General features: G+C 45.9%; 4 protein-coding genes and 1 non-coding gene across 5 annotated transcripts; 4 read left to right on the top strand and 1 right to left on the bottom strand.

Moving 5' to 3' along the window:
- Window positions 1-20: 20 nt before the first annotated feature.
- LOC136188636 (C-type mannose receptor 2-like) lies at window positions 21-5864 on the top strand. Its single transcript, XM_065976387.1, has 20 exons — window positions 21-177; window positions 366-416; window positions 503-934; window positions 989-1021; window positions 1124-1385; window positions 1440-1576; window positions 1638-1667; window positions 1722-2144; window positions 2206-2247; window positions 2302-2697; window positions 2756-2797; window positions 2855-3274; window positions 3326-3373; window positions 3425-3844; window positions 3905-3931; window positions 3983-4165; window positions 4218-4346; window positions 4403-4807; window positions 4869-5348; window positions 5400-5864. Exons 1-20 carry the CDS (start codon window positions 141-143, stop codon window positions 5672-5674), a joined length of 4272 nt encoding a protein of 1423 aa, XP_065832459.1. The 5' UTR covers window positions 21-140; the 3' UTR covers window positions 5675-5864.
- On the top strand, window positions 5859-9466 carry LOC136188640 (uncharacterized). The gene is made up of 17 exons (XM_065976392.1): window positions 5859-5991; window positions 6046-6097; window positions 6258-6461; window positions 6520-6819; window positions 6878-7174; window positions 7232-7387; window positions 7453-7722; window positions 7783-8029; window positions 8087-8123; window positions 8179-8346; window positions 8407-8474; window positions 8526-8619; window positions 8696-8743; window positions 8792-8887; window positions 8946-9062; window positions 9110-9195; window positions 9248-9466. Exons 3-17 carry the CDS (start codon window positions 6398-6400, stop codon window positions 9414-9416), a joined length of 2217 nt encoding a protein of 738 aa, XP_065832464.1. The 5' UTR covers window positions 5859-5991; window positions 6046-6097; window positions 6258-6397; the 3' UTR covers window positions 9417-9466.
- Window positions 9412-11610, top strand: LOC136188643 (apolipoprotein(a)-like). The gene is made up of 8 exons (XM_065976396.1): window positions 9412-9604; window positions 9711-9757; window positions 9809-9867; window positions 9928-10218; window positions 10279-10539; window positions 10592-10768; window positions 10827-11354; window positions 11420-11610. The coding sequence occupies exons 1-8, from the start codon at window positions 9506-9508 to the stop codon at window positions 11494-11496; spliced, it is 1539 nt and encodes a 512-aa protein (XP_065832468.1). The 5' UTR covers window positions 9412-9505; the 3' UTR covers window positions 11497-11610.
- Window positions 11611-11659: 49 nt separating this feature from the next.
- Window positions 11660-11746, bottom strand: Trnat-agu (transfer RNA threonine (anticodon AGU)). The gene is given in 2 exon segments: window positions 11660-11695; window positions 11710-11746. It is a non-coding gene; the product is annotated as a tRNA-Thr (tRNA).
- Window positions 11747-11832: 86 nt separating this feature from the next.
- On the top strand, window positions 11833-14087 carry LOC136189695 (protein O-linked-mannose beta-1,4-N-acetylglucosaminyltransferase 2-like). Its single transcript, XM_065977725.1, has 3 exons — window positions 11833-11995; window positions 12053-13872; window positions 13942-14087. Exon 2 carries the CDS (start codon window positions 12271-12273, stop codon window positions 13708-13710), a length of 1440 nt encoding a protein of 479 aa, XP_065833797.1. The 5' UTR covers window positions 11833-11995; window positions 12053-12270; the 3' UTR covers window positions 13711-13872; window positions 13942-14087.
- Window positions 14088-21451: the final 7364 nt, after the last annotated feature.

Here is a 21451-nt window from a genome sequence, read left to right as displayed (position 1 = left end):
CCATTTCTATGCCTCCCGTATGCGAACGTCATGCATATTAGCAAGGCGCATGAGCGTGCCGCCGCGTTGAGTGGTACGACCTGTAATCGAGCTCTTTCTCTTCCTCTCGGGCGTTTTCGACGAGAACTTCCGTTCAAAACATGGCCGCATCACTCTTTCTCAAGTTTGTTTGCTCGAGTAAGGCGCAACAAGTGTGTGTCGCCGCCGCGATAACTTCCTGTACTCATTTCTCATTTCGTCGCAAGGGCGAGCTGCAGCCGTTGCAACAGCGCTCTCATTCGTTTTTGTAGTCGCCTGTGTCTAGCAACGCCTCCTCCGTATAGACATACGTATGGGTTCTCTCCTCATGTGCACCTTTTTTCTAGTTGTTCTCGTCTTCGGATTACAACGTCAAGCAAATTGTCAAACAACTCCACGTAAGGGTCTGCTGCATCTTGGGGGCTACTTTCACATAGGGGGTCCTCCTGAGGGGCGTGGCGCTAATACACAGAAATCCTTTTAGCTCCTCCTTCCCCGTGTTCGTCCGGTTGGACGCAGCATGGCGACTACTGTTACATTGTTAAAGGCGTTACATACGCTGACGCAAAGTGGTGGGGATCTGGCGTAGGGGACTGTCGAAATACAGACAGTGGAAGACGAAGGCCAGGAAATCTCGTCAGCATCGGTTCGGCGAGTGAACAGACTTTCGTCTATTCACTTCTGACGTCGACTGCGGGAATTAGCAACATTGCGTCTGTCTATATTGGATTGAATGCACGTGTTACGAGCGGTGGTTATCACTGGAGCGATGGAAGCGCCGTCTCGTACACTCATTGGGAGAATAACTTTAAAACGGTCACTGGAAAGGATTGCGTTGCTATGAAAACATCAACCGGTCGTTGGACGGATAGAGAGTGTGACGAACTCACTGCTTACATCTGCAAACAGCCCAAATGTAAGTACTGTAAATTCATCTCTTGCATCTATCTTCTAATTTGACGTTTTTAAGATGGTTACAAAAGACCGACACAGCCTCCAGTTGGTGAGTTGTAAACGTGATTGGAACGTGATTCCAATTAGTCGTTGAGACCTCGCCTCCACTTTCTATAATTAGATCATCAGTGTTTACTCTCTTCTTCTTTAGTTAATAACCAGTACTGCCACAGTGGCTGGACTCAGAGTAATGGTCACTGCTACAAATATGTGCCAACAACGCCGACAACGTACGCAAATGCGGAAAAAGCGTGCCAGAATTTGCCTGTCTCTTCACATCTGGCGTCCATAGAAGACGTCTTTCAACAGGCAATCATTCTCTACATGCTTCGTCAAGGTGTCGACGTGTGGATTGGACTGGATGATCAAGCAACGGAAGGCGTCTACAAATGGACAGATCAAACTCCTGTCACGTAATTCAATTCTTCATCATCATTTTTGTCTCTTCTTTATAAAGATTCTAAAAGGTACTCCAACTGGGGCCCCGGAGAGCCGAATAGTCAGGGTCGTCGTGTTGACTGTGTTGATTTTGACTCTGCAACTGGCCTCTGGAATGACCGATGGTGTGGTCAAAAGAGAGGCTACGTTTGTAAAACGCATCCAGGTAAGGGATAAGTCATCTTGCAAGACAACGGCGTATGTTGATGTATCGTTCGTTTTTTTAGATCAATCTGCTCCTCCAGTCGTCTCTCCTAGTATAATAGGCGTTTTGACTAAAAATAGTTAGTGATTCTTCTTTCCTTTTGTAGCTTGTGATAAGGGATGGGTATCCAGCGATGGACATTGCTACTGGTTGGAGACGGGATCTGATAAAAACAAGAAACTCAACTACACGGATGCCCAAGCGTTCTGTCGTAAACAAAGCGGATATCTTGTTCACGTCAACAACAAATACGAAAATGCTTTTCTAACGGCGAAATTTCTCGAAAAAGGGGGAAGTGACGCTCTTCGAATGTGGATTGGCATCAATGACATGGCAACCGAAGGCGTCTATGTATCAGATGATAATTGGCCAATTGAATTCACGTCGTGGAGACAAGGTGAACCGAATGACTATCGTCACAGCGAAGACTGCACGGAGTTCTACGCTCGAGAAGTCGATCATCTCGTCAATGGACTGTGGAACGACAGAAGTTGCACGGCAAAACAGGGATACATTTGCGAAAAACGAAGTACGTAGAATGCATCATCCATCATCATCTCCTTGATGAGAAATGAAACGTATTCTTTTAGCTTCTACTGCTACAACGAGCGCGCCTTCACAACCGACTCATTGTAAGTTTGTAGCAGGATTCCAATAAGATAATCTTGGATCTTCTTATTTTTTAGCTCCACGGAGTTGTGCTAGTGGTGGTTGGCAACGCTTCAACAATTGGTGCTACAATTTTCAAAATCCTCTCCGTCTCTCGTGGACGGATGCGCGAGCTCGTTGCCGACAATACGGCGCCGACTTGATTAGCATTCACAGCACGGACGAATTGAACTTTGTCGTGACGCAATTCCAACAGAAGCAATATGGCACCATTTGGATGGGATTGAATGATCGTAACATTGAAGGCGGTTACGTTTGGTCTGACGGATCGCCTGTGCAATTCACCAATTGGAATCGTGGCGAGCCAAATAACTATTACGGTCAAGAGGACTGTGCGCAAATTTACGGATCAAAGAAATGGAATGATTTGGCCTGTGGACGACAAATTCATTTTGCATGCAAAATTAGTATTAGTACGTAGGATAGATCATCATCGTATGTTAAATAAGCTTTATATTCTTCTTTTTTTAGACAAAAGTCCCACTGTTCAGGCTGCCACTATCGAGCCATTTTGTGAGCTCATTTCTCGCGTTATTTGATTGTGATTCTATTTACTGCTGTGTCTTTTAGACAAATACCAATGCGACAGTGGTTGGTATTCTCACGGGTCATATTGCTACTACTTTAGCTACGGTGCTGGCACTTCAAAGGAACAGACGTGGACTGACGCCCAGACTTATTGCCAACAACACAAGGCCAATTTGACGAGCATAACTAGTCTAGACGAAGAGGAATTTCTCGCCAATACCATCTTGAATACGATCAATAATTCGGATTCAACGAATCGAATGTGGATTGGCTTGTCAGACAACGTCAAAGAGGGAACGTTTCAGTGGGTCGATGGCTCCGACTTTCCCTTCTCCTACTGGAACAACGGCGAGCCGAACAATTGGAGGGGCGACGAGAATTGCGGCGAAATTGTTCGCGGTCAATATTGGAACGACAACGCATGCACGAAAACGCAGCCGTTTATCTGCAAGAAACCGAGAAGTAAGCAATATTATAAGTATCCTATACTATCTACTAGATGTATGTACGTAGATGGATTAACTGTTCATCGTCCGAGTCTTCCGACTCTTTCTATCTGGGGTACGTTGGTAATTTTGATTGCATGTGTTCTATAGACTATCTATAATATAGGCACGTGCCCTCCTGGCTGGATGTCTTTGATGGACGATCCCTACTGTTATCAGGCGAATGCGACGGCCGTCTCTTGGCCCGAAGCCGAGATGTTTTGCGCCGGTTTATTTCCTAATCAGAGTTCTCATCTGGCTAGCATTGTCAGTGTGAGAGAAAGCACTTTTATTACGACCAAAGTCTTGCCTCGATACAAACTGTGGGGCGGCAATCGAAACGTGTGGATTGGACTGAATGATCGCGTTATTGAGCACACGTACGTCTGGACGGACGGCCTTCCCGTCTTGATTACGTCGTGGTGGCGAAATCAGCCGAACGATTACGATGGAACGCAGAACTGCGTCTATCTCAATTCGGCGCAAGGTCGGTGGAATGATCTGGGATGTCAGAACAAGCGACCGTTTGTTTGCAAAATGAAAAAATGTAAGAATTTGATTATTATTATTATTCACATATCAGAAATGTTTCTATTTTTCTTTTTAGACCCCGGCTCACCTCCTCCCTTCGTTCGTACGTGTTCCTCTGTTAATTACATTTCCAATTGAATAATAATTTTCTTAGCTCTTGACTGCTCCGACACTTATCAGACGTGCGTGCCCAAAGGCTGCTCTGGCACAACGATTATAGGGTGTCCGTCCGATTGCGATCAAGTAAAGGATGCAAAAGTCTTTGGCTATCAAGTCTATTCTGACGATTCGTCTATCTGTCGAGCGGCCATGCAATCGTGGCTAGTCCGCTCAACAGGTACCATGCATTTCCCTACTGTATGTGGTACACTTATCATCTTTTTGTTTAGGGGGCAACGTGACCGTCATTCAACTTCCCGGTCGTTCTTACTATTCGGAGGCAAATTTTAACAGCATTGCATCTTCGTCGAAAGGGACGGCATCGGGGTCGTTTACCTTCGACTTTTCCGGCAAAGCATGTGAGTACAGTAACCCTCCCCCCAAAAGTGACGTCACTTTTTTCTACTGTTTCTAGTCAAATGTGAACCTGGTTGGATTTCGAGCGGTTACTCGTGCTACTTCGTTGTAGCGAAGACTCCGAATACGTCGCGATCGTACACAGATGCCGTCACCGCTTGTGCTAGCATGAATTCTCATCTCGTCGTCATTTCCGATTCGTATGAACAGACGTTCGTTCAATCGCAAGTCGGATCTATCACGGGTAACGTGTGGATTGGCTTGACCGATCAAAGTGAAACGTACGTCTGGGCCGACGGCAAAGGAATGTCTTATTCGAACTGGATGCGAGGCGAACCGAACGACTACCGCGGCACGGAAAACTGCGTCGAAATGTATCCGAGCAATACCGGCGAAAATTCTGGAAGATGGAACGACAATAAGTGCGCCTCCAAGAACGGTTACATATGCGAAAAAATAGGAGGTATGGATGGATACGCTCTATTGGTAGACTAAGACAGACACGGCATTTGTTTTTATTTCAGTCAATGAATCGTTGCCTTATGTGCCTCCGACCGACGGAGGACTGGCCTGTCCTCCTGGCTGGGTCACCTTCAATACGTCGTGCTATTTCGTCGTTCCCGCCTCGGCCTCTTCCCAACAAATTGATTTGTGGACTTGGGTTCAAGCGCGAGACCAATGCCGATCGATGGGTTCTCAAAGCGATCTTCTCAGCATTCACACGCTCGCCGAATTTCAATTCGTACGCGATTGGCTTCACAAGGCCGACTGGCGACGTCTGTGGGTCGGATTGAATGATCGCGACAACGAAGGCGTCTACGTTTGGTCGGACGGATCGCCCGTGCATGAAGACGGTCTCAACTGGCGACCCAATCAGCCGGACAACTACAAAGGAACAGAGAATTGCGTCGAGCTTTTTACGTCAAATGGACGACTCAACGACAGGGTATGCGACGGTGTACTCAAGTTGGCCTACGCGTGCAAGACTCCTAGAGGTTCCAAAGGTAAGTGAGATGCGCAAAAGTGGATCATTTTCTAACAGGACATGCATTTAGCGTCGAATGACACTAGCCACCACATCGGAGGCGGAGGCGGCGGCGGTCTTTCGGGAGGAGCGATTGCAGGAATTATTATCGGTCTCCTTCTCGCCATTGCTCTTGGTGTCGTCGCATTCTTTGTCTTGCGTCGTCGCATGGGTGGAGGTGGCGGAGCCTACAATCTCATGTCAAAGACCAAATTCGATACGGATGACGGAGACGACGATGGTGACGACGTTGGAATGCTTGGAGCGGCCGACGACGACGACGACGAGCCGCCCGTCGATCCGTGAGATCATCATCATCATCATCATCATCATTAAACATCGTCATATGCATCAGCTGGAATGAGTGAGTGAGCTTTGTGTTTTTCTTTTCATACTGTACTTCTTTTGTACGTGCCTTTTTCGTCACATCCTAGTTGATTTTTGTGTGCAGATTTTGTGATCTGAATATATCGCGCTGTGTTTTGTGGTTCCACCACTCTCCCATTGCAAGCGGCACCTTTGATCTGTAAAGAAAGCGTGAGCGGAGACGATGATCATGTGATGCCGCCGCCGCGATGCGAACGAAGCAAGAAACGTCGCCTTTCTGCTCTCTCACGAGAGACGTAAGGTTGGACGACAGTGAAATACGAAACCTTATCTTCTTCCTTGCTTTCAAGAGCCGCGAACACAATGAGCAACTGTTGTCAATTTGAAAGACTTGATTTACAGGTAATCGTGGTCATTTCAAAATTGTCCGCTTCTCCCCTCCCTTGCTTTTTTTAAATTAAACTAAACCGACGCGTTGCTATTTAAAGTAGTCCGTCGTAGTTGGGCAACAAAAGAAGTTTGCTTACCGTAGCAACCAAGACAAACTGTGTGTTATATATAGAATTGGGTGGCATGAGGGGGATTCGTTCCGGTGGTCAAGATGTATAAGGCTTCGAAGTGTGCTCCCACATCGCAGTCTACTCCTTCTCGCACGGCGATAACAGCGGCAGCGGCGGCGGCGGCGGCGGCGGCGGCGGCATCATGATGATACCATTACTTTTAGTAGTGCTGTGTTCCTCATTTGTATTTGTCCGCACATCACAAGGCGAGTCCCTCATTAAACATATACCTTATACGTATTGTAGTGATCTCAGTCTTTGTAGGTTCGACGACGACTCGGAATGCTTGCTATCGAAAGACGACGCACGGCGTCTTTTATCGCGGAAGTGTGGCTGTAACTGAAACGGGATGTCGATGCCAACGATGGACATCTCAGTCGCCAAATAGGCACAACAAGACAGCCTTTCGTTATCCCAATGCCGGATTGGGCGATCACAACTATTGTCGGAATCCACAGAAAAGCGACGACGCGCTTTTCACTCGGCCTTGGTGTTTCGTTAGCGATTCTCGTTCTCATTGCGCGAACAAGCGTTGGGGTTATTGTGATATTGCCGAGTGTCGAGGTGAGGGCCGCCACCACCTATTTAAGCTGTGCGCGTTCATTGAGTCTCATTTTTTTAGATACGGATTGTTACAGCCTCATTGATCGCGGAGCGTCGTACCGAGGAAATGAAAGTCGGACCGTCAATTTGTTTGGATTTGAAAGAGAATGTGAAAATTGGAAAGACTCACGAACCAATTACGCAAACGGGAGTCGCTTTTCGTCGTACGGTCTCAATGATCCGTCGGTGTTGAACAAGTGTCGAAATCCGAATCCGCGGCGTTTTTTTCGGCCCTGGTGCATACCCAAGTTTCGCATTGACGGAAATGCCGTTGCAATTCCATGTACGCGCGTATCTCCTTGTCGCACAGCCGCCGGTTCGTTCATTTTACTGCTATTAAACACTCGCAATTCGCAATAATTTTGTGTTTTAGATGTTCATAGTCAAGCGAATAAGACGTGCGTCTTTCCGTTTGAGTACGACGGTTTTTTATTCATCGAGTGCACGACTCACGGACGCGACCGACCGTGGTGTGCAACGAATGTGACGAGGGACAATGATAGGTTGATGACGCAGTGGGACTACTGCTGTAAGACTGCATGAACCCGCGCGCAGCCATGCAGCTACATGACCTGCATGATTATTTTCCTGTAGCTACGGAATCACATCTTCCTGACAGTTCTCCTTTTCCGTCGACGACGACGACGACGACGACGACGACGACGACGGCGTCAATGGCTACTGACGACGACGTCGACGACGACGACGAAGGCCAAAGGGTTACGAATGAGGGAGCAGTTGCCGGAGGAACGGTGGCGGCGGTGGTGGTGGCAATAGCACTTCTACTAGTCGTTCTCGTACTCGTCTTTCGCTTCCGCCACAAACGCAAAAGAGATATTACGTCGTCGCCCCCGGAAATTTCTTGTAATTACTTAGTACTAGTCCGCCCGTCTGTTTGTCTAATAGATTTGTATGATGGGCTAGACACTACGCACCGCGGTGGCGGCGTTGCCACGGCAGCGAAGACGAATCCGATCGGAGACGCTTATTATGAAACGCTTGAAGTGAAACGCCAGTCAGACAAGAATAGTAGCCACCACCACCACAAAGCGGACGCAAACTATTGGGTTCCGGCTCGAAAAGAAAAGGAATTGTACAGTCAAATTGAAGCAAAGCAGTTTTGCACTATTGCAAGGCACGCAGTTGTTTTGCAGGAGAAACTTGGCTCAGGGTATGATGTAGACAGTAACCCTAACTCCCTCTTTTTTAATTAAAATACATTTAACAGACAATTTGGAACGGTAGAGAAAGCCGTCTGGAAGAAGGTTGGTAAAGAGTGGGTGGAGCTAACGTTTGTCATTGATAATCATTTATTCGTAGTCGGCGGCGGCGGCGACAGGAGAAGAAAGTGTAGTAGTGGCAGTCAAAACTCTCAAGTCCACTGATCCCAAAGATCGCGTGAAATTTCTTCAAGAAGCAGCAATCGTGGGCCAATTTCGACACGAGAATATCGTTGAACTGCACGGTGTCGTAAGGGGCGAACAAGCAGTGCGTTCTTTAATAGAGCTTATTTAATTAATAATTTATTCGCGTCCATTTTTTATTTAGACGTTTATTGTACTAGAACTAATGGAACGCGGGGATTTGAAGAATCATCTCTCTGAAATGAGAATCAGGTTTGAAAAATAATAGCATCTACTCTAGTCAATTCAATTATTTGCTCGAAGAGAGGAGATTCCATTTCAAAAAGACTTGCTAAAAATGGCTAGAGAAATTGCTTGTGGCATGCAGTACTTATGCAGAAAATGCTTTGTTCACAGGGTTAGTGCACGTCTAGCGGAAATTATGTATGTACCCTATAGCTAATTTTGCCGGCCGGCGTACGTGCCTTTTGTAGGATTTGGCTGCCCGTAACATTCTGCTTGACGGAAAACTGACGTGCAAAGTTTGTCGGCTGTAAATGCTCGAACTAGACTAACCCCAACTTTGTTAGATTGGCGACTTTGGATTGTCTCGCGATGTTCTAGGAGGTGGCTATTATCATATGAAAGAAGGAAAGAAAATTCCGGTTCGCTGGACCGCACTGGAGGTTGGTTGCTTGCGCGAATTCAATTTGTTAATTAAGCTGTTGTACTTCATTTTTTCAGGCAATTAAGTTTAAAAAATATTCGAGTGCCAGTGACGTGTGGAGCTTTGGAATTGTTTTGTTTGAAATTTGGTCGTTGGGTCTAAAGCCCTACAGTTTAATTGGAAGCAATTCGATGGCAAGGGCTCAAGGAGTCAAATTTCCATATGGAAACTTTTTTCTTAGGTTGTAACGTACTTGAAGGAAGGCTATCGACTAGCTCCACCACCGGGATGTCCGAGGGAAATCTACTCTTGGATGATTGACTGCTGGTACTACACACATCGAGTCTGTGCACGTAAAGTGACTCTGCTTTTATCTTAGGAACCCCGATCACCATAAGCGTCCTACGTTCGACGCTATTGTGCAACGTCTAACGAGCTACGTGGCAGAGGAGAAGATTGAGGATGATGAAGAGATTGGTCGATTAGGCGATCCACTTGACATTTCGGTCAACGTGCACGTTGATTTGCAGAAAACGTATCGAAGTTAGATTGATCTTGTGATTGAAGAGTGACGTATCCGTACGCATTTCTATTTTGAGTATGCACTACTTCTTAGTTCTAGACTCTACAGTAGTGAATGGAATGGGGGATAGAGACGCGTCTCTTGGAGGAGCGGCGTATGACGCACGAAGACGGCGGCGTCTCTATGGCAAAAGAGGAATACCATGGCGATGCGGTAAAGGATAATTTCATATAGACTAATTGGAATCCTGTCAAGAGACACAAGACGCGGCGTGCTACTACTAAATGCATGCATTCGCTTTCTTATTGCTATTGTTCAGGCAAAGGCGAGACAAGGAGAGGAAGGAGAGCGCTCGGTTGGCCGGCGGTAAGTTTTTTGCTACAAAGTACGAGAGATTGACGATTGATTTCATTTTAGAACTATGAAGTCTTTTGTTCTTTTGCTGCTCATTTTCGTTTTGAGTCGTGAAGGAGGAGGCAAGTTGAAGCACTCTATCTACTCTCCGACACTCTTTGGCTCACTGTATCGTTTTCTAGTTCGTTCTCAGAATTGTTTTCGCCCTGTCACTAGAGGCGTTTTCTACCGCGGTACCGTCAGCGTGACACAGGACGGCTGCACCTGTCTCCATTGGACGTCGCAGCCGCCCGATAATAACGCACTGACGGCAGAAAAATATCCTAACGCTGGACTCGACGGTAATCACAATTTCTGCCGCAATCCGCAGAAAGACGCCGATACGAAGTACGAGAAGCCGTGGTGTTTCGTCGCAAATCCGGCCAACTGCGCTGGCAAGGCTTGGGATTATTGCACCGTTCCCCAATGCGAAGGTATGTCATCGCCGCCTACTGTATTCCCTAAGCAATTGCTTGCTTTTTCCGCTTATGCAGATCTGACGTGCTTCAGCCGAATAGACAATGGCGCTGCCTATCGAGGAGACGAGCAAATCAGCGTCGGTTCGTGTGTCAATTGGGCAGATTCGGAAGCACCATACGACGACGCGAGCAACGCCGCAGCCTTTGCAAATTACGATTTGACTGAAAACAAGTGCCGCAACCCGGAACCGGATACGAGAGATATTCCATGGTGTTTTGCAAGAGTGTTCCGTTGGCTCCGTAAAGTATCCTGTCGAAATGTGCCTATTTGTGATGGTGAGCTGCTGGTGGCCGGGAGCTTTTCGTTGTTTATTTCTTTCTTTATAAGACCTTCCTCACATCAATACTTGCAACGACGAAGCGTGCGTCTTTCCTTTTGTCTATGATGGCTTTACCTTTGTCGACTCAACGAAACATGAGCGAGGAGCGTTGTGGTGTGCAACCGGAGTGACGAGTACCGTTGATCGTACTCTGACGACGTGGGATTATACGTGCCAAGACGAAGGTATACCATATGTGTACTGCGTCGGGGCGATTTCGTCCGACTCATTGTTGATTTGTAGCAACAACCTCTCCACCTCTGCATTCAGTTCCTACGGGTTTATCGGCCTTTCGGAACTTGAAGCCTCAGTTTATTGCTGCTAGCAGCGCTACGCCGACGCACGTACGCGCCATGACAACAACAGCGGCGGCGGTGGCGGCGGCATCAACGGAGAATGTTCATGTTATTTCTTCTTCATCTGCCGGCACCAGCACTGACGGCACCACCACTGACGGCACCACCACTGACGGCACCAGCCGCGCTTCAACTCCTTCTCAGCTTGACAGTCAATGGGCGACGACGGCTTCAACCGCAAAGACGTCGGTCGTTCCTTATACACACTTCGTTACTCCGTCGCTTAGCAACGTCGGCGGTATTAGTAGAGGACATTTGATAGGGTATTGTTCAGGAGGTGGTGCGATATTCCTTCTTCTTCTTCTTGGTCTCGTCGCCTTACACTGCTATCGGTGCAGATACAAAAAAACTGAACCCCCGTCGCCAGCTACTCAGCAGTCGCAGATGAGGACCGCGACCAGTGACACTGAAAATGGTAAGAATTAGTGAAAAGAGGCGGAGTTATATTGAACGATCGAATGGGCTGCTGTCTATTTCCAGGGTACGAAATTCCTGTTGTTTCACATTACGAAGAACACATTTACGAACAGCCGTTTAAGAGAGTCGTTGACATTTAATTAATGAGTTAAAAAAGTCAGAAAATAACCGTGTACATAAACGAATGAAAAAATACACCAAGAGGCGCAGACAAAAATGGTTGTCTTTGTCCGTTATTTTAGCTTGTAATAAAATAAAATAAATTAAAATTGTACAATTGAAAAAGAAAGAAAAAAAAAAGCGAGGCTTCGGAGGGAATCGAACCCACGACCTTTGGTTGTCATACGTACGGGTACTAGACCAATGCTCTACCGACTAAGCTACGAAGCCTGCGTGACGATTGGCGTGGAAATGCGGTACTTAATCGAATCAGCAGAAAGGTCCGTAACATTACCGTGTAGCGCCAGAGATTGGGTACACTGTAGCGTTGTCTCTGCGAGTGCAAACGATGAATAAATCGATGACGCGCTTATGTTGGTCTTCGGAGAGATTCAGAACAACTTGGGACTTATCAACACGTGCTCCAAGCTCCTGCTGCTATTGCGGTGGTCCCAACGCACTGTGAATCGCTCGGTGAAGGCAAGTAGCACTAGTAGCACTTGTGTGACTGTGACGCACGCAAAACGAGCTTTTCAGAGCCACACGGGGGCGTACTCCCTGCAATAAATAGATGGAGCCCTCCTAAAAAAGAATCTACTGGCCGGCACAGTATCAGTTGGACGAAGAGGTCGTCAAGTCGATAGGTGAGTGCATGCATATGTAGATGTAGAATCGATTTTTCGCGTGGGGAGGCGGGGGGCGTCACGCGTTCCACCAAAGAGGCGTTACTCTACATACTTACCTTGCGAGCCGAAATGAGAAATGTTCCCTTCGTTTTCTCAGCGGCGTTCTGTCTTGTCGTCGCTCTTCTTGTCGCTTATATTTGGCGGCGGCGGGGGTTGAGCGTCAGCCGTGGCGGAGGCGGAGACGGCAAATTGTTGTCTTCGTCGTGGCGGCGACGGGGCAGCTCCATCTATTGCAAGGGCGGCGGCAACGACGAGTCGATCTCGACTCGCACTTGCCGAATCGACAATCTCTGCTACTTTGCGGAGCACGACGAGCTCGTTATTCTCCACGGAGAAGAGTCGATTTTTTACGGACTTCCCCTCGGCGACGACGGCGATTCTTCGAATTCGAATTCGAATTCGTTACGCTTTCGTCCGCTCGTCGATTTAACGTCGGTGCGCGATCACAACACGCAACGTTTCGAATACGTTGATTTACCAGCAGAGGCGTTGGACGAGGCAAATGATTCGACTCTCATCTATCATCGAGGTCTTCATTTTCTCTTCAAACGTTTTAACCCGGGCAATTTGATGCACGTTCTACACGACGATCTCTTACCTATTTACGTCGCTATGCGTAGTGAACAAATGGAAGGTGTCAGTGAACCTTTTCGTCTTGTCGCCATTGATTCTCATCCTGTTGGACCATTTACACAACTCTACGACGCCCTCTCGTCGTCGTCACTTATTCATAAAGACGATTTGCGACGCGACGGTCGTATAGCGTGCTTCGAACATGCGCTTATAGGAATGACGAAAGAAACGACGTGGTATCAATACGGATTTTTTCAACGTCAAGGACCCGTTGACAACCCGAAAGCTAATGGTCGAATTGTTCGTCAATTGGCTCGACATATTCGTCGTCGACTTCATATCAACGAAGACGAAAGAGATGATGGATCTTCTTCATTTGTTTTATTGAGTCGATCAATTAATCGTCGAATAATCAACGAAGACGAATTGTCCGATGCAATTGAAAAGGAATTGGGCTCGTCTTTGACAATTCTTCCCATTGAATCAACATCTCTACGCGATACAATCGTTCACGTGTCAAAAGCGTCACTTCTGATGGGAATGCACGGTGGAACGCTCGCTCTCGCTCTCTTTCTTCGTCCACATTCAGCACTCGTTGAACTCTTTCCTTATGCCGTGCCATCAGAAGAGTACACGCCCTATAAAACTCTCGCCCAATTGCCAGACATGTCTATTGCCTATGAAGCGTGGGAGAATCAATGGATCGACAAAACGATCATTTATCCTCATAATCCGCCACTTTACGGCGGTATCGTTCATTTGAATGAAACGCTTCGAGAACGCATACTACAAAGCGATCGCGTGTCGTCACATCGATGTTGCTATGATCCCGAGTGGCTATTTCGTGCCTATCAGGACACAATTGTCGACGTTCCATCTATTCTCGCTACCATTCGTCGCGCCGCCGCACAACGCGACGCCGCTTGTGCACTTTGATACACTGCAGTGTAGGCCTAAAGACGTTCGTTTGTCTACACATTGAAGCGGTGAGAGGACACGAAACGAGAACTGACCCCAGGCGGCTCAATTTACAAACATGAAAAAAATGCTTACGAAGAAAAACGAGCAATTAAAAGATCTTCGAAGTCGTTTAAAAAAGTTAGCACTACATCCATCTTCAATCAATTATTCAGTGATTTTGATTTGGCATCATCTCATTTTCTCTAGATACGAACCAGATGCCGAAATATTATAGATGTCATCTGTACTCGAGTGTGTTAGGACTGATCGTTTTAGAAGACGCACTGCTTGCTTAGATTAGTAGTACTCGTTTATTAATTAAAAGTGTACGTGCAACAAAGATTCGAATTTTCTTTTCTGGGCGTAATCGGAAATCACCAAATTTGGCGAACTTAATTAATACCGCAGACACGGAACACTGTTCAAATTACTTTCTCATCTAATCAAATCGTTCGCAGCTGCCAAACACTAATTACGCTGCAGCAGCGCGTCATCGGCCCTTTGACGCCTCGCGCACCAAGCGAGAGCGCATCGCACACAAAATTTCATTCTCTCGCGAGCGCGTGTCCGGACTCATTCGGCTGGACGACGTGGCGAACGTCGAAGCCACACAGCGCAGTGCGGTAAGTTCAGCCAGAGTGCTCGCGTGCAATTGCAGCGTCCCTTTGTGCAGATCACGCGAGAGAACGCGCGCGAGGCACGCACGAAGCACGCGTCTCTCCAACGCCGAAACTGTAAGCCAATCGCGTCTATTCACTATGCAGGCGTCGAATTCTCCTTCCAGATCGTTCGCACGCGCGTGGACGCGGCGAACGCGAGACGACACGACGCGCCGTCGAGTAGAACGAAGATCGAAGAGCTCATCGGAGCGAAGAGGACGTCGCAAGGTAAGCGGGGGAATTTGTAGCTCCTTTTTTTCGCTCGCGCGCGTTTGTTTCTCGCGTACGCGTGCATGTTTGTGTGGGTGCGTGTTTATCCCCTAGGCCGGGGCCCCCAAGCGCATTCCATCCACGCACAACGCTAGCTAGGACTAATGTCTAAACGATAATCGTCCCCCCTTAGAGAATCCTTTCAGTGTTGTTCGTGTGTTTTGTTCGAGAAGTCGTGTTAGGCTACGTCATTTCCGTTTGGCGAGCGGCTATTTTTAGCGACTTTTGTAGTTAGAGGTTTCGAGACGCTCGCAATGACGCACCCCGTTCCGGCGAATGGGCGTGCGTCATGATTAGGATAGGGAAGAATATAGAAAAGGGAAAAGCAGTGGTGCATTTAGGATGCTAAAAGACATTTAGAAAATAGGAAGCATCCACCAAAGCTTTAGGGGTCCAACACTTCAGCTAAACACGTGCAACACTCTCGCTAACCGCCCCTATACTATTCCTTTACCTATTCCTATTCCTATTCCTATTCCTATTCCTATTCCTATTCCTATTCCTATTCCTATTCCTTTAGAATCATAACTTAGGCCCTCAATTTAATACTTAGGCCTTTAAAATCAAAGATTAGGCCCTCAATTTAATATTTAGGCTTTGTGAATCAAACATTAGGCCCTCAATTTAAAGTTTAGGCCTTTGGAATCAAATATTAGGCCCTCAATTTAATTTGTAGGACTTTATAATCGAAGGATTAGGCCCTCAATTTAATATTTAGGCCCTGTGAATCAAAGATTAGTCCCTCAATTTAATATTTAGGCCCTATGAATCAAAGATTAGGCCCTCAATTTAAAATGTAGGCCTTTAGAATCAAAGATTATGCCATCAATTTAATATTTATGCCTTTATAATCAAAGATTAGGCCCTCAATTTAATATTTAGGCCTTTAGAATCAAAGATTAGGCCCTCAATTTAATATTTAGCCTTTAGAATGAAAGATTAGGTTCTCAATTTAATACTTAGGCCTTTAGAATCAAAGAGTAGTTCCTCAATTTAATATTTAGGTCCTGTGACTGAAAGATTAGGCCCTCAATTTAAAGTTTAGGCCTTTAGAATAAAATAGTATGCCCTCAATTTAATTTTTGGCCTTTTGAATCAAAGATTATGCCCTCAATTTTATATTTATGCCTTTAGAATCAAAGATTAGGCCCTCAATTTAATATTTAGGCCCTGTGAATCAAAGATTAGGCCCTCAATTTAAAGTTTAGGCCTTTAGAATCAAATATTAGGCCCTCAATTTAATTTGTAGGTCTTTAGAATCAAAGATTAGACCCTCAATTTAATATTTGGCCTTTAGAATCAAAGATTAAGCCCTCAATTTCATACTTAGGTCTTTAGAATCAAAGATTAGGCCCTCAATTTAATATTTAGCCTTTAGAATCAAAGATTAGGCTCTCAATTTAATATTTAGGCCCTGTGAATCAAAGGTTAGGCCCTCAATTTAAAATCTAGGCCTTTAGAATCAAAGATTAGTCCCTCAATTTAATATTTAGGCCCTGTGAATCAAAGAGTAGTCCCTCAATTTAATATTTAGGCCCTGTGAATCAAAGGTTAGGCCCTCAATTTAAAATGTAGGCCTTTAGAATCAAAGATTAGGCCCTCAATTTAATTTGTAGGCCTTTATAATCAAAGATTAGGTCCTGAATTTAATATTTATCCTTTAGAATCATAAATTAGGCCCTCAAATTAATACTTAGGCCTTTAGAATCAAAGATTAGGCCCTCAATTTAAAGTTTAGGCCTTTGGAATCAAATATTAGGCCCTCAATTTAATTTGTAGGACTTTTTAATCAAAGATTAGGCCCTCAATTTAATATTTATCCTTTAGAATCATAAATTAGGCCCTCAAATTAATTCTTAGGCCTTTAGAATCAAAGATTAGGCCCTCAATTTAATATTTAGGCTTTGTGAATCAAAGATTAGGCCCTCAATTTAAAGTTTAGGCCTTTGGAATCAAATATTAGGCCCTCAATTTAATTTGTAGGACTTTTTAATCAAAGATTAGGCCCTCAATTTAATATTTAGGCCCTGTGAATCAAAGATTAGGCTCTCAATTTAATACTTAGGCCTTTGGAATCAAAGATTAGTCCCTCAATTTAATATTTAAGCCCTGTTAATCAAAGATTAGGCCTCAATTTAATATCTAGGCCTTTAGAATCAAAGATTAGTCCCTCAATTTAATATTTAGACCCTGTTAATCAAAGATTAGGCCCTCAATTTAATACTTAGGTCTTTAGAATCAAAGATTAGGCCCTCAATTTAATATTTAGGCCCTGTTAATAAAAGATTAGGACCTCAATTTAAAGTTATGGCCAATTGTCTCCAGGACAATTGTCTCCAGGACAATTGTCTCCAGGAGAATTGTCTCCAGGACAATTGAGGACAATTGTCCCCATGACAATTGTCCCCAGGTCAATTGTCTCCAGGACAATTGAGGAGAATTGTCTCCAGGACAATTGTCCCAGGACAATTGTCACCAGGACAATGTCTCCAGGACAATTGTCTCCTGGACAATTGGCCCCAGGACAATTGTCTCCAGGACAATTGTTCCCAAGATTAAGCCCTCAATTTAATACTTTGGCCTTTAGAATCAAAGATTTGGCCCTCGATTTAATATTTAGCCTTTAAGTTGACGACGTCTCATTAGAATAGAGCGGCACAGTTGACGACGTCTCATTAGTATAGAGCGGCACAGTTGACAACGTCTCATTAGAATAGAACGGCACATTTGACGACGTCTAATTAGTATAGAGCGGCACAGTTGACGACGTCTCATTAGTATAGAGCGACACAGTTGACGATGTCTCATTAGTATAGAGCGACACAGTTGACGACGTCTCATTAGTATAGAACGGCACAGTTGACGACGTCTCATTAGTATAGAACGGCACAGTTGACGACGTCTCATTAGTATAGAGCGACACAGTTGACGACGTCTCATTAGTATAGAGCGGCACAGTTGACGACGTCTCATTAGTATAGAGCGGCACAGTTGACGACGTCTCATTAGTATAGAGCGGCACATTTGACGACGTCTCATTAGTATAGAACGGCACAGTTGACGACGTCTCATTAGTATAGAGCGGCACAGTTGACGACGTCTCATTAGTATAGAACGGCACAGTTGACGACGTCTCATTAGTATGGGACGGCACAGTTGACGACGTCTCATTAGTATAGAGCGGCACATTTGACGACGTCTCATTAGTATAAAACGGCAGAGTTGACTACGTCTCATTAGTATAGAAGGGCACAGTTGACGACGTCTCATTAGTATAGACGGCACAGTTGACGACGTCTCATTATTATGGGACGGCACAGTTGACGACGTCTTGTTAGTATAGAGCGGCACAGTTGACGACGTCTCATTATTATGGGACGGCACAGTTGACGACTTCTCATTAGTTTAGAGCGGCACAGTTGACGACGTCTCATTAGTATGGGACGGCGCAGTTGACGACGTCTCATTGGTATAGAGCGGCACAGTTGACGACGTCTCATTAGTATGGGACGGCACAGTTGACGACGTCTCATTAGTATAGAGCGGCACAGTTGACGACGTATCATTAGTATGGGACGGCACAGTTGACGACGTCTCAATAGTATGGGAATGCACAGTTGACGACGTCTCATTAGTATAGAGCGGCACATTTGACGACGTCTCATTAGTATAGAGCGGCACAGTTGACGACGTCTCATTAGTATAGAGCGGCACATTTGACGACGTCTCATTAGTATAAAACGGCAGAGTTGACGACGTCTCATTAGTATAGAAGGGCACAGTTGACGACGTCTCATTAGAATAGAGCGGCACAGTTGACGACGTCTCACTAGTATAGAACGGCACAGTTGACGACGTCTCATTAGTATGAAGCGGCACAGTTGACGATCTCTCATTAGTATGGGACGGCACAGTTGACAACGTCTCATTAGTATATAGCGGCACAGTTGACGACGTATCATTAGTATGGGACGGCACAGTTGACGACGTCTTGTTAGTATAAAGCGGCACAGTTGACGACGTCTCATTAGTATATAGCGGCACAGTTGACGACGTATCATTAGTAAAGGACGGCACAGTTGAGGACGTCTCATTAGTATAGAACGGCACAGTTGACGACGTTTCATTAGTATAGCTCGCACAGTTGACGACGTCTCATTAGTATAGAGCGGCACAGTTGACGACGTCTCATTAGTATAGACGGCACAGTTGACGACGTCTCATTAGTATAGAGTGGCACAGTTGACGACGTATCATTAGTAAGGGACGGCACAGTTGACGACGTCTTGTTAGTATAGAGCGGCACAGTTGACGACGTCTCATTAGTAGAGACCTTTGTAGCTTTTGTAGCCGTTGTAGCCTTTGTAGCCGTTGTAGCCTTTGTAGCCGTTGTAGCCTTTGTAGCCTTTGTAGCCGTTGTAGCCGTTGTAGCCGTTGTAGTAGTTGTAGTCGTTGTAGCCTTTGTAGCCGTTGTAGCCTTTGTAGCCGTTGTAGCCTTTGTAGCCGTTGTAGCTTTTGTAGCCTTTGTAGCCGTTGTAGCCTTTGTAGCCTTTGTAGCCTTTGTAGCCGTTGTAGCCGTTGTAGCCGTTGTAGTAGTTGTAGCCGTTGTAGCCGTTGTAGTCGTTGTAGTCGTTGTAGCCGTTGTAGCCGTTGTAGTAGTTGTAGTCGTTGTAGTCGTTGTAGTAGTTGTAGCCGTTGTAGCCGTTGTAGCCGTTGTCGTTGTAGTAGTTGTAGTCGTTGTAGCCGTTGTAGCCGTTGTACTAGTTGTAGTCGTTGTAGCCTTTGTAGCCGTTGTAGCCTTTGTAGCCGTTGTAGCCTTTGTAGCCGTTGTAGCTTTTGTAGCCTTTGTAGCCGTTGTAGCCTTTGTAGCCTTTGTAGCCTTTGTAGCCGTTGTAGCCGTTGTAGCCGTTGTAGTAGTTGTAGCCGTTGTAGCCGTTGTAGTCGTTGTAGTAGTTGTAGTCGTTGTAGTCGTTGTAGTCGTTGTAGCCGTTGTAGCCGTTGTAGTAGTTGTAGTCGTTGTAGTCGTTGTAGCTTTTGTAGCCGTTGTAGCCTTTGTAGCCGTTGTAGCCTTTGTAGCCGTTGTAGCCTTTGTAGCCTTTGTAGCCGTTGTAGCCTTTGTAGCCTTTGTAGCCTTTGTAGCCGTTGTAGCCGTTGTAGCCGTTGTAGCCTTTGTAGCCTTTGTAGCCGTTGTAGCCTTTGTAGCCTTTGTAGCCTTTGTAGCCGTTGTAGCCGTTGTAGCCGTTGTAGTAGTTGTAGCCGTTGTAGCCGTTGTAGTCGTTGTAGTAGTTGTAGTCGTTGTAGTCGTTGTAGTCGTTGTAGCCGTTGTAGCCGTTGTAGTAGTTGTAGTCGTTGTAGTAGTTGTAGTAGTTGTAGCCGTTGTAGCCGTTGTAGTCGTTGTAGCCGTTGTAGCCGTTGTCGTTGTAGTAGTTGTAGTCGTTGTAGCCGTTGTAGCCGTTGTAGTAGTTGTAGCCGTTGTAGCCGTTGTAGTCGTTGTAGTCGTTGTAGTCGTTGTAGTCGTTGTAGCCGTTGTAGCCGTTGTAGTAGTTGTAGTCGTTGTAGTCGTTGTAGTAGTTGTAGCCGTTGTAGCCGTTGTAGCCGTTGTCGTTGTAGTAGTTGTAGTCGTTGTAGCCGTTGTAGCCGTTGTACTAGTTGTAGTCGTTGTAGCCTTTGTAGCCGTTGTAGCCTTTGTAGCCGTTGTAGCCTTTGTAGCCGTTGTAGCTTTTGTAGCCTTTGTAGCCGTTGTAGCCTTTGTAGCCTTTGTAGCCTTTGTAGCCGTTGTAGCCGTTGTAGCCGTTGTAGTAGTTGTAGCCGTTGTAGCCGTTGTAGTCGTTGTAGTAGTTGTAGTCGTTGTAGTCGTTGTAGTCGTTGTAGCCGTTGTAGCCGTTGTAGTAGTTGTAGTCGTTGTAGTCGTTGTAGCTTTTGTAGCCGTTGTAGCCTTTGTAGCCGTTGTAGCCTTTGTAGCCGTTGTAGCCTTTGTAGCCTTTGTAGCCGTTGTAGCCTTTGTAGCCTTTGTAGCCTTTGTAGCCGTTGTAGCCGTTGTAGCCGTTGTAGTAGTTGTAGCCGTTGTAGCCGTTGTAGTCGTTGTAGTAGTTGTAGTCGTTGTAGTCGTTGTAGTCGTTGTAGCCGTTGTAGCCGTTGTAGTAGTTGTAGTCGTTGTAGTAGTTGTAGTAGTTGTAGCCGTTGTAGCCGTTGTAGTCGTTGTAGCCGTTGTAGCCGTTGTCGTTGTAGTCGTTGTAGCCGTTGTAGCCGTTGTAGTAGTTGTAGTCGTTGTAGCCTTTGTAGCCGTTGTAGCCTTTGTAGCCGTTGTAGCCTTTGTAGCCGTTGTAGCTTTTGTAGCCTTTGTAGCCGTTGTAGCCTTTGTAGCCTTTGTAGCCTTTGTAGCCGTTGTAGCCGTTGTAGCCGTTGTAGTAGTTGTAGCCGTTGTAGCCGTTGTAGTCGTTGTAGTAGTTGTAGTCGTTGTAGTCGTTGTAGTCGTTGTAGCCGTTGTAGCCGTTGTAGTCGTTGTAGTCGTTGTAGTAGTTGTAGCCGTTGTAGCCGTTGTAGCCGTTGTCGTTGTAGTAGTTGTAGTCGTTGTAGCCGTTGTAGCCGTTGTACTAGTTGTAGTCGTTGTAGCCTTTGTAGCCGTTGTAGCCTTTGTAGCCGTTGTAGCCTTTGTAGCCGTTGTAGCTTTTGTAGCCTTTGTAGCCGTTGTAGCCTTTGTAGCCTTTGTAGCCTTTGTAGCCGTTGTAGCCGTTGTAGCCGTTGTAGTAGTTGTAGCCGTTGTAGCCGTTGTAGTCGTTGTAGTAGTT

Source organism: Oscarella lobularis, chromosome 7 (genome assembly GCF_947507565.1).
Source record: "Oscarella lobularis chromosome 7, ooOscLobu1.1, whole genome shotgun sequence".
Classification (NCBI taxonomy): domain Eukaryota; kingdom Metazoa; phylum Porifera; class Homoscleromorpha; order Homosclerophorida; family Oscarellidae; genus Oscarella; species Oscarella lobularis.
Note: the sequence above shows the minus strand (reverse complement) of the source record. Positions and strands in the feature narration are given on the sequence as shown.

Excerpts from the sequence above, each read along its gene's own strand:
- LOC136188636 (XM_065976387.1), top strand. The coding sequence starts at position 141 with ATGGCCGCATCACTCTTTCTCAAGTTTGTTTGCTCGA. Across the intron at positions 2,248-2,301 it reads GCCTTCACAACCGACTCATT|CTCCACGGAGTTGTGCTAGT; the intron begins GTAAGTTTGTAG and ends CTTATTTTTTAG. Across the intron at positions 5,349-5,399 it reads GACTCCTAGAGGTTCCAAAG|CGTCGAATGACACTAGCCAC; the intron begins GTAAGTGAGATG and ends ACATGCATTTAG.
- LOC136189695 (XM_065977725.1), top strand. The coding sequence starts at position 12,271 with ATGAGAAATGTTCCCTTCGTTTTCTCAGCGGCGTTCTGTCTTGTCGTC.
- LOC136188640 (XM_065976392.1), top strand. The coding sequence starts at position 6,398 with ATGATGATACCATTACTTTTAGTAGTGCTGTGTTCCTCATTTGTATTT. Across the intron at positions 8,030-8,086 it reads CAGGAGAAACTTGGCTCAGG|ACAATTTGGAACGGTAGAGA; the intron begins GTATGATGTAGA and ends TACATTTAACAG. Across the intron at positions 8,347-8,406 it reads TCGTAAGGGGCGAACAAGCA|ACGTTTATTGTACTAGAACT; the intron begins GTGCGTTCTTTA and ends TTTTTTATTTAG.
- LOC136188643 (XM_065976396.1), top strand. The coding sequence starts at position 9,506 with ATGGAATGGGGGATAGAGACGCGTCTCTTGGAGGAGCGGCGTATGACG. Across the intron at positions 9,605-9,710 it reads AGGAATACCATGGCGATGCG|GCAAAGGCGAGACAAGGAGA; the intron begins GTAAAGGATAAT and ends GCTATTGTTCAG. Across the intron at positions 10,219-10,278 it reads CACCGTTCCCCAATGCGAAG|ATCTGACGTGCTTCAGCCGA; the intron begins GTATGTCATCGC and ends CCGCTTATGCAG.